This window comes from Centropristis striata, chromosome 3 (assembly GCF_030273125.1).
Source record: "Centropristis striata isolate RG_2023a ecotype Rhode Island chromosome 3, C.striata_1.0, whole genome shotgun sequence".
Lineage (NCBI taxonomy): Eukaryota > Metazoa > Chordata > Actinopteri > Perciformes > Serranidae > Centropristis > Centropristis striata.
This window is the reverse complement of record NC_081519.1, coordinates 15,752,645-15,766,191: the sequence shown is the minus strand read 5'-3', so window position 1 is coordinate 15,766,191 and position 13,547 is coordinate 15,752,645. Positions and strand designations below refer to the sequence as shown.

The following is a 13,547-nucleotide window of genomic DNA, read 5'->3' as shown; positions in this document are numbered from 1 at the left end:
CCTTTGTATCCATGTGTGCCTGTAGCCCTACCAGCAGTGGACTTTAGATTGTGAGTACATCCTACTGTGGAGCAAACTGTGACTGCTATCCAACGCCACGCTTGTCTGCCTCTGTTCAGATCACCTCCTCCGCTGGCTCCCGCCATCTGGTGGGACGTAGCCTTAGCTCCTTTTTAGATTTGGAGAGGTTCCAAAAAATTGTCCCCATCAGCTTTAGTGTGCTCTCTGGGTTCTCTCTTTCTTGTTGTCTGTGTTGGGAAGTTAACCAAGACATCAGCATTAGGATTATAATCCTGCAAAATATGTCTCTCCTCGGACACACGTCTGCCCCCCTCTCATCATGAATCAGCTCAGAGAGGTCGACAAAGATGAAATCTGACCAGGGTGTATTTGCTGCAGCTCGTCTGGTTCAATAAGAGAATAATAAGCTATCAGTTTTTCATTGACACCTCAGTCTGGTCGGGCAACTTTTGAACTGGTTATAAAAACAGTTTTAAATTAGTTCTGACGCCTGTATATGACCAACATGAGCAAATAAGCCAAACCATTTCTATATAGTTAATTTAATGCCCGTCAAAGGTTCAGTTTCCTTGCTAAATCAGATGAAATGATTTCTGACAAGCAGACTGGAAGAACCTATGTCTACTTTTTCTCAAGCATAGTGTGGCAGTAAGTACAACATTATTAACTCCAGGTTAAATGAAGCAGAAGAAGATTTTTCTTTAGAGAAGTTATTTTTTATGTTATGTTTTGTGGTGAAGGCTGACACTGGGGCAGGGTCAGCAAAGAAAAAAGAAAAGAATTGACTGAAGAACATGAAAAGGCTAAAAGGGACGGTGACAGAGCACGGGCAAAGACATGAGTCAACCTTGGTCAGTGAGTCAACAGATGGAGAGAATTGTGGGATTTGAACTGGCCCTTATAGACCATTTTTTTGTAATATGTCTATTTTATTTCTGAATACCTTGTGGGACCTGGTTTTAGCTCAATATGAATTTACCTTGGAGGCTAAAACAAAGTTTACTTTGTTTCACCATCCTCATGTTACAGTTATCATTTTTTAATAGCCACAAATAGATACATGACCTCATTGTTGTGAATCCTTACTTTAAACACAGGTGGTGCTCATAGAAACCACTTTTGTTGGTCGCCAAAATCAATACACAATATAATATAATCAATACCCTTCATGAATGAGTGGAGAACAAAACAAAGAGGTAAAAGAGTAAATATTGGACATACATTTGGCTCGGAATCAATGTTGATGTTTCCATATCTGCTGGATGTGTAAATAAGCTACTGCACTCTATGTGAGATGATAATACAGTATTTCAGTGTTGTGTTAACCGCATCTTTTTTTACTACAAAAGATTGTCAAACAATCACTTAATGCAGCTTTAGGTTTAATTGTGCATACAATAATATTTTCTGCAAGACCCCTTCAGCCCAGTTATTATCCTCTTTATAACTGTTGAAGGACCTCAACAATCTAGGGTTTCTGTAATTTATATTTGTTTTATACTGTATATTAAGTTGTAAACAAAAAATAAATTCCCATTGGTTTGTTTCATTGTAATAAAAGACATAAACCAAAAAATTGCCGTAAACTAATCTTTTCTAAATATTACAGATATACAATACATATACAGAATACAAAAATGCATTGAAACAAAAGCACTGATTTTCATTTCATTGACCACATTCATTCAATAAATATGTATAAACAACTTATACTTTCAGTTTATATTCAACCAAGCCTATCTAAAATAAGTGTAGTTTGTTCAGCTAGAAGGAACTCTCCATCTTGGTGACATCTTGGACTTTTCCATTGACGCCAGGCTTAGTGGACAGAACCAGCTCCATTTCCTGGCCAGGGGAGGGGACAGGGATTTTGTTGATCTTGGCAAAGCTCTGACTGATGTCCATAAATGTTTTATTTTTGGTCTCAGGAAGGACAATATAGAGGTAGATTGATCCCAAGATGCAGACCACTACGAACACCAGGAAGGCAAAGGACTGCAGCCTCTCCTACACAAACAGAAAACACACAGGCAGGAGTTAGACTGATCCAATTGCCAAGATACAGCGTACATGTTTTTAAAGAACTCTGAAAAAGGAATGAAAATATGTCATTCAATCACCAAGAATCAACATAACGCCAAGAGTTAAAATAACTGACGGGACACAATTTCATTCCATTCATTTAGATTTTCCTATTTCAGCTTTTCAACCATTAGATGATTACTGTTCTCCCTCACATCCTGCCACTTTTCAGCTATCCTAAACTGTTGCCAACTCCAGAGAGACATCGTCTGTTTTGTCATCTGTGTGTCATGCTGGGGACACCATAATGTCCTCGCAATTTTCCCACAGACTTGTGTCGAAGGTATGCTCAAGTCAGAGGGCAAGGTCAATATATGTGTGCTTGTGTGTCGAAAAAATGTCAAAGTACCCAAAGTCTGGAAGCTAACCTTGTCCAGTGTGTTATGCCAATAATAGAGATTAGTGACAGATTTAAAAATACACACTGACTGATTACCCAGAGGGAGATTTAGAGTTGGAGAGAGGGTTTGTTTGTGTGTTTGTGTGTGTGAGAGAGAGACAGGAAGAGAGGGGAGATTTTGCATGAGGCAGACTTGACCCTCGCCAGTGTGTCACTGCGCTATAATACCTTACTCATGAGAGGACGGAACTCAAATGCAATGCTATGTAACTGGTATTAGAAATGCAGTGTCCAAACAACCATGACCTCAATGAAGAACTATTTACTGCTTTGGTTTCAGCTGTTATATCATCCCTGCTGTTAGTCTCTGACACAGTTTTTCTCTGTTGAGTGTATTTCATAATAGCACAAAAAAAAACAGAGCATCGTGCAAATGGCCTGACCCAGTTTCCTGCCACCTCTGTGACGTAACGTTCATCTGCAAAGTTAGCAAGTTCCTAAGAAAACACCGTCTTTCTCTCCCGGTTGTCATGCGAGATGAGTCATGCTACAAACAGGGCATTTCTGTGTTCACTCCGTCTGTCAATAATTACATTTTAGCAAGCTCTGTGGATTGAGGAGAATGAGACTGTCCCGTCTTTGATGCAGGGATAAGCCTTTGATCTGCTGTGGTGGCTCAGCTGGGTTCAGCTTGGTGCACACACACATACGCCCACACACCCTCAATTAGGCATGTGCATAAAGACAAAATGAGAAATATATTTTTTATCTTTGATGTTTACATGCAAGTTGCAGCCAGAGTGACATGAAAAGAAAAGATGGCACTTGGGTGTTAGGGAATCCTAAGAGGGGAGGTCACAGGATAATGTGCAGGACTGGATGGAGTAGGACAACACCGGACAGCACAGGACAATTACATTGCCATACAGGACTGTACAGTTTAGGAAAGGTCACTGCTGGATGGGACAGTATATCCTAACAGGACAGGACTGGACATAACAGTGCAAAATGAAGCAGTCTAGGAAAGAGCAATGCAAGTCAAGTTGGGACAGAACAGAACAGTGGTGGATAGGTAAGACCAATACAAGACAAGATGGGATAGACCAGTACTGTGCATGATGGGACAAGACAGAAAAGGACAGGGTGGGATGGGATAACACCAGAAATATACCATAGAACAAAACAATGCAAGACAAGACGGGATAGGACGAACCAGCAAAGGATGGGACAGAACAGGGACAGTCTAGGACAGGGTGGGTTGGTATAGGACCGAACAGTGCAGGCTAGGACAGAAAGGTATTGACGGGATAGGGCAGAGCAGAACAGAACAGCACAAAGTGGGACAGGCTAGGACAGAACAATTCAAGGCAGGACAGGATAGGTCACATCTGTGCAGGATGGAACAAGTCAAGACAGAATGGGACTAGACAGAAAAAGAAGAACCAGACGGCTAGGACAGAACAATTCAAGACAGGACTAGATAGGGCAGGAGAGTGTAGGATGGGACAGGAAGGAACAGTGTAGGACAGCACAGAAAAGGATGGGACATGGCCCAACAGTTCAGGATTGGATGAAACATGACAGAAAAGGACAGGATGGTGAAGAACATGACAGAAACATGAAGGAAAGCACAGGAAAAAAACTGTTTCAGGTAAGACGGGGCAAGGTTAGCCTGGGTATACCCAGACTGCCTTGCGCGCTCGAATTTAATTTCGAACCTCCAGACGGTCTGGCAACTAAGCCAGTTTCGTAGCCCTGTTTTAGGGATCCAATCACAGAGCGGGGAGGGACGGTGAGACGATGACGCGTACTACTCGGCACTTGGAAGCTTTCCGGATCCAACATGGCTGCTGCAGACGCGAAACTCTCTATAGCTGCAGATGGTGTTTTAAATAGTTTAGAGCGAAAGTTGAAAGGCGAAAGGTCTCTCGGCGGCTCCGCTGAGATCACCGGCGTTATGGTAGCGGGGCTATTAGCGTCGCTAGCGGCTATTAGCGCCACTAGCGGCTATTAGCGCCACTAGCGGCTAATAGCTATTAGCGGCTAATAGCTATTAGCCGCTAATAGCTATTAGCGTCGCTAGCGGCTAATAGCCCCGCTACCGCGGACAGCGGAGCTGCCGAGAGGCCCGCAGCAGCTTGTTTATTGCCCATAAAATCAGTGGATGTGTGTGGCAGAATGACATGAGGGGGAATAAAGCGTGAAAATAAATAATCTTGCAGAAAGCGAGAACTGGAGAAGCAAAGCAGCAAGCAACACTCTCTCACAGACACACACACAACAAACATCCATCTCTGTTGCTCTACTACGTCATCTGGTATAACTGATCTGATTGGCTAAGAGCTACCTACAGACGCTTTAATAGACATTCTAAGCGTCCAATAAACGGCTCTGGAGGATCGTAAACCACACCTCCTCTACGGAGAAATAAACAGCAGGTGTCCAGACCTAATCTCCAATGAGATTTGGTCTGGTGTTAGCCAGGCTAGGGCAAGGTGGTATAGGACAGAAAAATGCAGGACAGCACAGACTACGTTAAAACAATGTCATTCAGAATGGAATACTGTAGGGCAGACCAGAACGAGAAGGGATAGGACAGAAAAGTGTAGGAGGGGACAGTCTTTGACAAAACAGTGCAAGACGAGTCAGATAGCACAGCCACATTAGGACACTACAGGATGGGATTGGATAGGACAGGAAAGGATAGAACTGTGTAGGACAGGACAGCCTAAGATAGACAGACGGACCAGGACCAGATGGGACATATCACAAGGGTATGGAATAGGACAGGACAGGGGTACAAGGAAAAACACTGTTGCGGTCACTGGTTTCTGGGGCACCAGTGAGTCATCATCTGCAGCAGGGGTATAAACTGTGCTGTGGTGGTGGGGAGGTCATTTGCATGTGTGTGGGTTTTTATAGATTTGGATGAACCTTCCTCATTAGAGGCAAAATCAAGATCAGTGTAGGGGACTGAGTTGTACATAAGATCGCTCTGCAGATGTCCACCTTGGGGTGCTTAGAGATTTTATAGATTGCCATATGTCAATGCTGTCACATGTGGGAGCACAACAATGGAAAGAAATACATTAATTTAACACAACAAGCATAGATCATGATCTGATTATCCCAAATCAATAGCACATACAAAAGCATTACAAAGTCAAAGTGTACTATCGAATGGCATTGGATTAGATGGCTCATTAGAGTTTACAGATGACAACAGTGTGATGTTATCACATTACGAAAAACAGGCTTTTCCTGAAAGCAACTGGGGTAGCACATTAAATGCAAACAAGTCACTTAAAAGTTAACACTCGCCATGTTTCCATTCAAGTGGAAGCGAATTTTGGGGGAGTTTTGAATTGTAGCATTAAATAAAATGCAAATTAAGGATGTTTCCATCGACTGGCTTAGAGCAAATAAACAAAGCTTCATTAACTTACTTTGGTCAGAAGATGGCAGTGTAATGTAATACTGTAGGCTAATCCATCAGTAAACAGTAGAAGAAGTAGAGAGTAAACAACAACAAAAAGAGGTTGCTAATCGGACAACTCTGGCCACCTACAAGAGAAAAATGGAGAGAAAAGCGGAAACAGCTTCTTCTTCTTTTGGGTTTTCCAGCAGAGAGGAAGTTAAATGTTCACTATGTCAGAACTTATTCCAAAAGATAGTTTCCATCTCCTGTTTAGCGCATTAACTATTTTTCGAAAGAGACAAAAAAACAACACAAGCGAGCATGAAAACTTTTCTCATGCAAATCTTTAAATGCACATAGAAATTATTTGATGGAAACACAACTTATGACCCTCCACACCAAACAATACACTGCCACAGATAATTCTCATACATTAATTTCATATGTATCTCTAAAATATCAACTACTTTCATGCAATATCCACTATTTTTTGATATTTCAAAAGTGTTTGTTAAGTCTAAAGTAAGTATCTCGAAAGTTTCTGTTTCATTCCCTTTGGCACATATGGTGATAGACAGTTTTAGCAGGTGTTTCTTTGGATCTCACTTTTAAAAAAAAGTTGTATTGTCTGTAGTCCTTTAACTTTTTCATGTTTGTTTGGGCATAGTACATGTTAACTTGCAACACTACAGTAGCAGAGATTGAAACCAGTACTCTGCTTCACACACAAGTGAGCTAAAGAGTAACTAAACCTACCATTTTTTCCTGCTGAAACAAAACTATGTTTGTTAGTTGTGTTGTTGATTGATCCATGCCCAAACCTTGACATTTTAGCACAAAGTATTTGAATTCCGCAAATTTGATTTGCATATTGACTTCCCTCTATTGGTTGAAACCTGGCTATTGCAATTCAATTTCTATTGGCTGATCTGGAGGCAGGTTTTTATGAATGGAGGCAGCCTCCGTCAACAATGGTCAACGATGGGGCCTCCCCGTTGGCACACGCATGTCTTCCCCTCTGTCTCCCCCGTTCACACTCTCCCACCCTGTCAATAAAGCCTTAAAAAATATATCTTAAAAAAAAAAAAGGTCGACGGTCTGTTGTGTTAGCTCCCCCTACCCTCTCCACTATCCCTGCTGGTGGTTTTTCCCAGGAATGACATGGCAAACACCCAGTCTGTAATATTGCTAATGCAAGGGCTTTCATCAGTGGGCCATGGACTCAACATTCGTTAATAGATAGTAACTTGTAACTGTAATCTTTAAGATAAGTAATTTAAGCGGAAGAATTTTCTTAACCCACATCTTAAAATATCAATCCTTATTTGAAAAAAATATACATGATTTCACAGGACAGCACACTCTGTTACAGGAAATCTTGTGTTTTCTCTTCATCTTTTAATTCAGCTCTCTAAATGGGTAATTAGTCCTTTCAAAACTATGTTTGATCTGGGATTTCCTTGCAACCCCGGAGCATTACAATGCTTGACATTATCTTGGCAGAATTTGCAGATCAAAGCATAATTCAAAGCTTCAAAAGAGGGGAGGCAATACATCACTTAATCAGTTTGAAATCAGTTTAATGAAAAGTAGTCACAAATATTTATTATTGTATGATTTAAAGGTCTCATATTGTAAAAAGTAAGATTTCCATGTTTTTTTTTTAATGATACAGCAGATCTGGGTGATTTATAAATACTTTGAGAGAGTCAAAACACCTAATCCACAGAGAAATGCACACCGGACTTCCTGTAACCTTGTGATGTCACACTGTACTATAATAGTAAGTACCACTAGAGTTCTGTTTCAGTCTTTCCCTGCTGCAATGACAGTGCAGACACTGAGGGTTGTGTGTTATAATGATATCATCAAAACCAAATAAAATGGTATATTTATTTTCTGGAATTTTCCTGTTAGAAAATATCGACTAGACCTGTTTAAAGTTGTTTATTTGGCATTTATCTATTAGAACGATACATGCATTATATATAATGTAATATATAATACATATAGAAACCAAGAATTAGGGCTTTAACTATGCTCCAGTCTGCCTGCCCTCCATTCAAAGGTTTCTAAACGCACACCTGCAGAACTCAGAGTGTCACCATGTCAGTGGCCTGTCTTGGAGGTAAAGGGATGTGACAGTGTAGCAGTGTGTTGTCTGAACAGGTCAGAGCTGGTTTCAGGTGCCAGTCACTAACCAGTGAGTCACTGCTGTGATCCAGTATGTGCCTGGGAGTAAGTGAGCCCAGCAAAAACAACAAAAACAACACTGCAGAGTTTGTGGCACTTGCTGGCTAAAAATAACCATGTGTCGTTTTCTCCCGCTCCTTCCTCACCTTGGTAAGCCTTATCTCCCTGCTCTTTTCTTTGCCTTTTCAAATCCATTTCTACATGTCTCCTGTGGCATCACTCTTTGCTCTATTGTCTATCTTATTACATATTCAGCTCCACTTCCCCTTGCCCTTCCACTGACTGACACCTATTGCCACCAGTCTCATTGAACATCCATCAAATTGAAGGAGGCATCTATTTTATCATCACATTACATTGCACCTCTTTGTCTTACTATCTGTCCATGACACACTCAGGCAGACATGCTCAGATGTTCATATAAATAAATATATTAGCTCACTAGTTCCAATCAGGTATCGGGAATGAGGTGACAGTGGAGCAAGACAATGGTGAAATGCATAATTGGTGTCCTGTGGATCTGCTGGCACTCTACAGATGAGCACACCACCTTCCTGACAACACAGCGAGGCCCCTCTGATCGTTAAAACTAATGAACACTGATAAGCTTATAGGATTACACATGTCATATGTCTCTGACATGTTGAAACAGTGGACTACAAAATAACTTCTGCAATCACACTAGTATTTTTCACCCTTGTAGACAGATATCTCCTTTTTGGCAAAAGAGTTAAGAGCATTAATTAGGTACATAAAACGATGAGTTTGTAACAGAAAAGAGGACACAAAGCTGGTGGAGGGATTCGATGACACATGATACATTTTTAAATATTACACAAAATGTTATTACCAAAAAACAAGAAAAGAGAACACTGTATTAGTGAATTATGCCACAGTTAAACAATGCATAATTCTTAAAAATAAATTTGAGTAAATTTTATGTTTACACAGGAAAAGCATCTAGAACGCTCAAGCAAACCTTGTTTGTTTTTTGTTGTTTTTTTTTTTTTTACCACATTTTACTGTAAATGGATGACTGCAGTGCACAGAAATACCTGTTTGAAGTCTTTGTTTTAGTTTTTAGAAACACTAGCAACCTGGTTCCATTTCTATGCCCATTTTTGGATTAGCTGGGAGTTAGGAGGAGTCAGGCGCTGTCAAGATGGCACCACACTGAGCTTCACAGCTCATCAGAGTACGTCTACATTTTCTACAGTATGAACACCAGATTTTTTTCATCACCCACAGAACGGACAGCTTGTAGACCTTGAGGAAACATTCGCTGGACATGACGAAAAGATTGGATCAGAATCATAGACTTCACTTCACTTTTAAGCCTACTGGCTTTGGTAATCCCCTGAGCTTTCCTCTGAAATGACTATGAGTTGGCACTTGTCGTCTGGAGTAAAGTATCTTGACAACTATTCGATGGACTGCTGTGGAGCATTAACAGCACCTGGAGGTCAGCGACTTTGGTGATCTGTATTTCATCACACATGTAATTAAAACACCTATATACACTCACCAGCCACTTTATTAGCTAGCAAGGTGTACCTAATAAAGTGGTGTCCTTGCTGCTGTAGCCCATCTGCTTCAAGGATGGACATGTTGTGCATTCAGAAATGCTCTTCTGCATACCTTGGTTGTAACGAGTAGTTATTTGAGTTACTGCCTTTTCTACCATTCTCCTCTGACCTCTGACCTCTGGCAACAACAAGGCATTTTGGCCCAGAGAACTGCCGCTCACTGGATATTTATCTTTTTTTCGACTGCTGTCTGTAAACTCTAGGTTGTGTGTGAGAATCCCAGTAGATCAGCAGTTTCTGAAATACTCAGATCAGCCCGCCTGGCACCAACAACCACGGCACTTTCAAAATCACTTAAATCACATTTCTTCTACATTCTGCTTGCTTTGAGCTTCAGCATGCCGTCTTGAACATGTCTACATACCTAAATGCATTGAGTTTCTGCCATGTAAATGGCTGATTAAATAGTTGCGTTAACGAGCAGTTGAACAAGTGTACATATTAAAGTTGCACTATTGGACTGACGCCTGTGAGCTACTTCAGGCAGTAAGAGGTAACATAACACATAACATCCATGTACCATAGCAGCATTAATTTAAGAGCTGATGTCTAGACATTTTCCATGGCATTCTTGATAATGATTTTAGTTATTATCAAAAGTACTAGGAAAATGGCTAGATATTTTTTTATTAAATATCTTAATATCTTAAATTATGAAGACATTAACAAGAAAATGAAGGGAACAAAGGTTGTCTAATAATTTTTTCCATGACTGTATCTGAACAGGGGGGCTTGGTGGTGCAGTGGTTAGCACTGTCTCCTCACAGCAACAGGGTTCCTTGTCAGAATGGGTTTTCTCCAGGTTCTCTGGCTCCCACAGGCCTGTGATTAGCTCCAGATGCCTTAGTTATGATAATAAATGAATTAATAATATCTAAGTATCTAAGTATTCAAATGTAGTGTGTTTAACCTTAGTGATGAAACCTTTTCCAAATGTGCTAAAAGCTGTGTTGTTTACATTTGCTTATGGTCTTTTACATGTCCACTTTTATAGCCTCTTCAGTCTGCAGAAATGTGTCGTATGTACTTGTGGCAGAACAGCCCATACAGGATCTCCTTCAAAGTGTTGTACAGCACCACAAGTGGTCAGAAAGTCCACAGGGTACCTGTAAATGTTTGTATCTTGACAAAGGCTTTAGAAATAACACATCACCTGTTCCTCCTGTGAAAGCTGATCACAGGTCTCTGTTATGGGTTAGCTCCACAGTGTGAAAGTGTAGGTTTGTGTTGCCCATAATACTCTGATCTGTTTTCTTGTTGTGTTTTTTGTACCCGGCTCCTCTAAGAAACCACTCTCTGTATGTGTTTGACATGCCCTTTTTGGCTATTTTAGTCCACTCTTTTCCTCCCACGCATGACACACTGGTGCAGCTGACAGAAAGGACAAAATTAGGTTTGTCTGCAGGGGCTGCAGAGAAAACAGGCAGAAAACATTTGACGGAAGGTCAACCCAACGTCAGTACGATGTCCAGCACCCCGTGGGCAAAGATTCACTATAATCTCAAACTTCTGTGGTGACTTTTGTCTAACTCTGTTTCTCTCTAGTAACATGTCCTTGAAGTTCGAGCAAGAGTAACGTTGCCTTTGTGTGCATGTATGTGTGTGTGTTTGGCTAGAACAATGCATTTTATCAGTTTAAAAAAGGTTTCTGCAGCAGCAGTGAGCATGGCATTGTTTGTACTGCAAGATGCATAAATCTATCACCAGTACAGTGCTAGATGTGTTAATTGTGGTCCAAGCCCATTTCACCTTTTAGTTATTTGTTCACCATGACCATGTTTCAAACAGCTTACAAAAAGTATAATTTATGGTGGTTTAGCATTTTGTATATGACGTCAGTATTATTAGGTATGATGAGGTGTAATGTGAAAACATTGCATGTGCACTTGTGCATGAACAGAAATTAAGCTGTAACTGAGATAGGTGTACTGTAATACAACTTAATTAGAATTTCCTGTGTAGTTCCATCACATTAGCTTTATTGTTGGATACAGCATAGTGGTTTGTTAATGAATTTCCTGAGTCCCTGCTCCTGTTTTTAGAACTTAACAAGGTTACATCCTGTGCTCATGTCGTCAGTGCTTATCCTCAGCAGAGTGTGACTGTAACTGAATCCTTTTTGCAAATGCCTGCATCCAGCTGCATTGACAAGACACATAAACAGCCATGATGCTCACGGACGCACAGCTAACGCACACAAGCTGGCAAAAGCCTCCTGATTAAATAGATTCCCAGCAGAAAGAATCATTTAAGACTCATACAGGCACAAGAACTGGTGACACATACTGGGCTTCATGTAAAATGCATCTATAATCCTGTGTATGATAACCATGAACATGTGAGTGCACCAGCGCACCGAGGAGTATCTGTAAATCTTTACCTATTATATGTCTTCTGGTGCTTCAGTTCTGATTATGCAGCAAATTACACGCAATTACTCAAAGTATGATTGTTAAGCTGACACATGCAGTGTGCATGTGCAGATTTGTCGGAATTGAATTTTCTGCCTCCTGCGTGAATGTGTCAGCCAGTGATCTAGGGGGAGTAGTTGTGGAAAGATTGCTTTTCAACAAGGCAATCTTCTCTAAGTATGTCCCCAAGATCTGACTTATAAGGTATGTAATAAAGCATGCAAGCACATTATTTGTTTACCTTATGTATATATTCAATGTAATGTAATGTAATCATATTACGATTTTTCTATCTTCAGAGTATTTTATTGTTGTATTCAACACCATTGTTATGTTATAGACTGTGAAATAACTTTCATAATAATAAAAACAATATCTCTCTTTATAATTTTCTTCTCTCTGAGAGATGAAGGCCTTCAGCAAAAAATCCCACCCAGCAAACAGGTACTTTCATTACCAGTAAATTGCTGTTTGTAAGCAGATAAAAAAGCCCTGAGTTCTTTCTGTAAAGGGTGCAATGAATAAGTGAAGGAGTGCTTGAATAGGTTGAGATAACTGTAGGTTTAAGAGGGCAAGAACCTCATACATATCAGTATTTTTTTCAGCTCACATAGATTGAAATGTCAAATGCTATTAGGGTCTAATGAGGGACAAGTGGGACATTATGACCCAGGGCAAAGTTCTGTCTCTAAAAAAAGCAGCGCTGAACTATGTCATCTGCACAGAGGGCAATTATACGGCAGACAGTTGGACTTCGCTCATACTGCGAAATATAGAATTGAATATGTTAAATTTGATCTACTGTCCGGTGCATAGGTAACAATTATAGTCTAAATGGTATTTTTCAAATGTTTCCCTAAAACTTTTTCAAATACTTTCCAGATAATGACACATTGTCTTTAGTAAAGGTAAGATTCCACCGTACCAGAACAAAAACAACAAATCAGAGCCAAGTCGTCTAGTTGAGCACAGCTGTCAATCATTTCACTGACTGATTGTGAGCTGCGGTCAAACTGTCAAGTGCTAGGAAAACTGCTAGGCAGCGCTAGGCAGTGACACACTCCCCATCAGTGTCTCCCCAATGGCTAACAGAAACACCAAGCCAATTTTTTTTATCTTTCTATAAGTATCCAGTCAGGCATTTCCCCTATATACTTCCATGAGTCCAACAACAAGGCGAGTGTCTGTGGTAAATCCACATCAATCAATCAATCAATCAAACTTTATTTATATAGCGCTTTTCATACATATAAATGCAACTCAAAGTGCTCACATGTCTCTAATAACAACAGGACAGCCCAGCGTTTGTTATCTTAACAGCTGAAGTCAGTTGAACAGGTTAAGCAAAGAAAGCGTAGTGAACATCACATGCTGACATATTGACTGATTGGGTGTTTTTGTGTTTTTAGCTGAGCTAGACAAGAGTATAGTCGGTGATGCTGTTTGTTTGCTGGAAGACCTAATGTAACACTCCCAGTGCGTATTATGTGGACGAC

General features: G+C 40.5%; 1 protein-coding gene across 3 annotated transcripts in view; it reads right to left on the bottom strand.

Moving 5' to 3' along the window:
• Positions 1-751: 751 nt before the first annotated feature.
• The window catches only part of slc2a9l2 (solute carrier family 2 member 9, like 2), a 122,898-nt gene continuing 110,102 nt past the window's right edge, over positions 752-13,547 (bottom strand). For all 3 annotated transcript variants that reach the window (XM_059328582.1, XM_059328583.1, XM_059328581.1), the window contains exon 13: positions 752-2,028. In XM_059328582.1, coding sequence (XP_059184565.1) covers positions 1,786-2,028 — 243 coding nt within the window. In that variant the 3' untranslated portion in view covers positions 752-1,785. The remainder of the gene's footprint in view (positions 2,029-13,547) is intronic.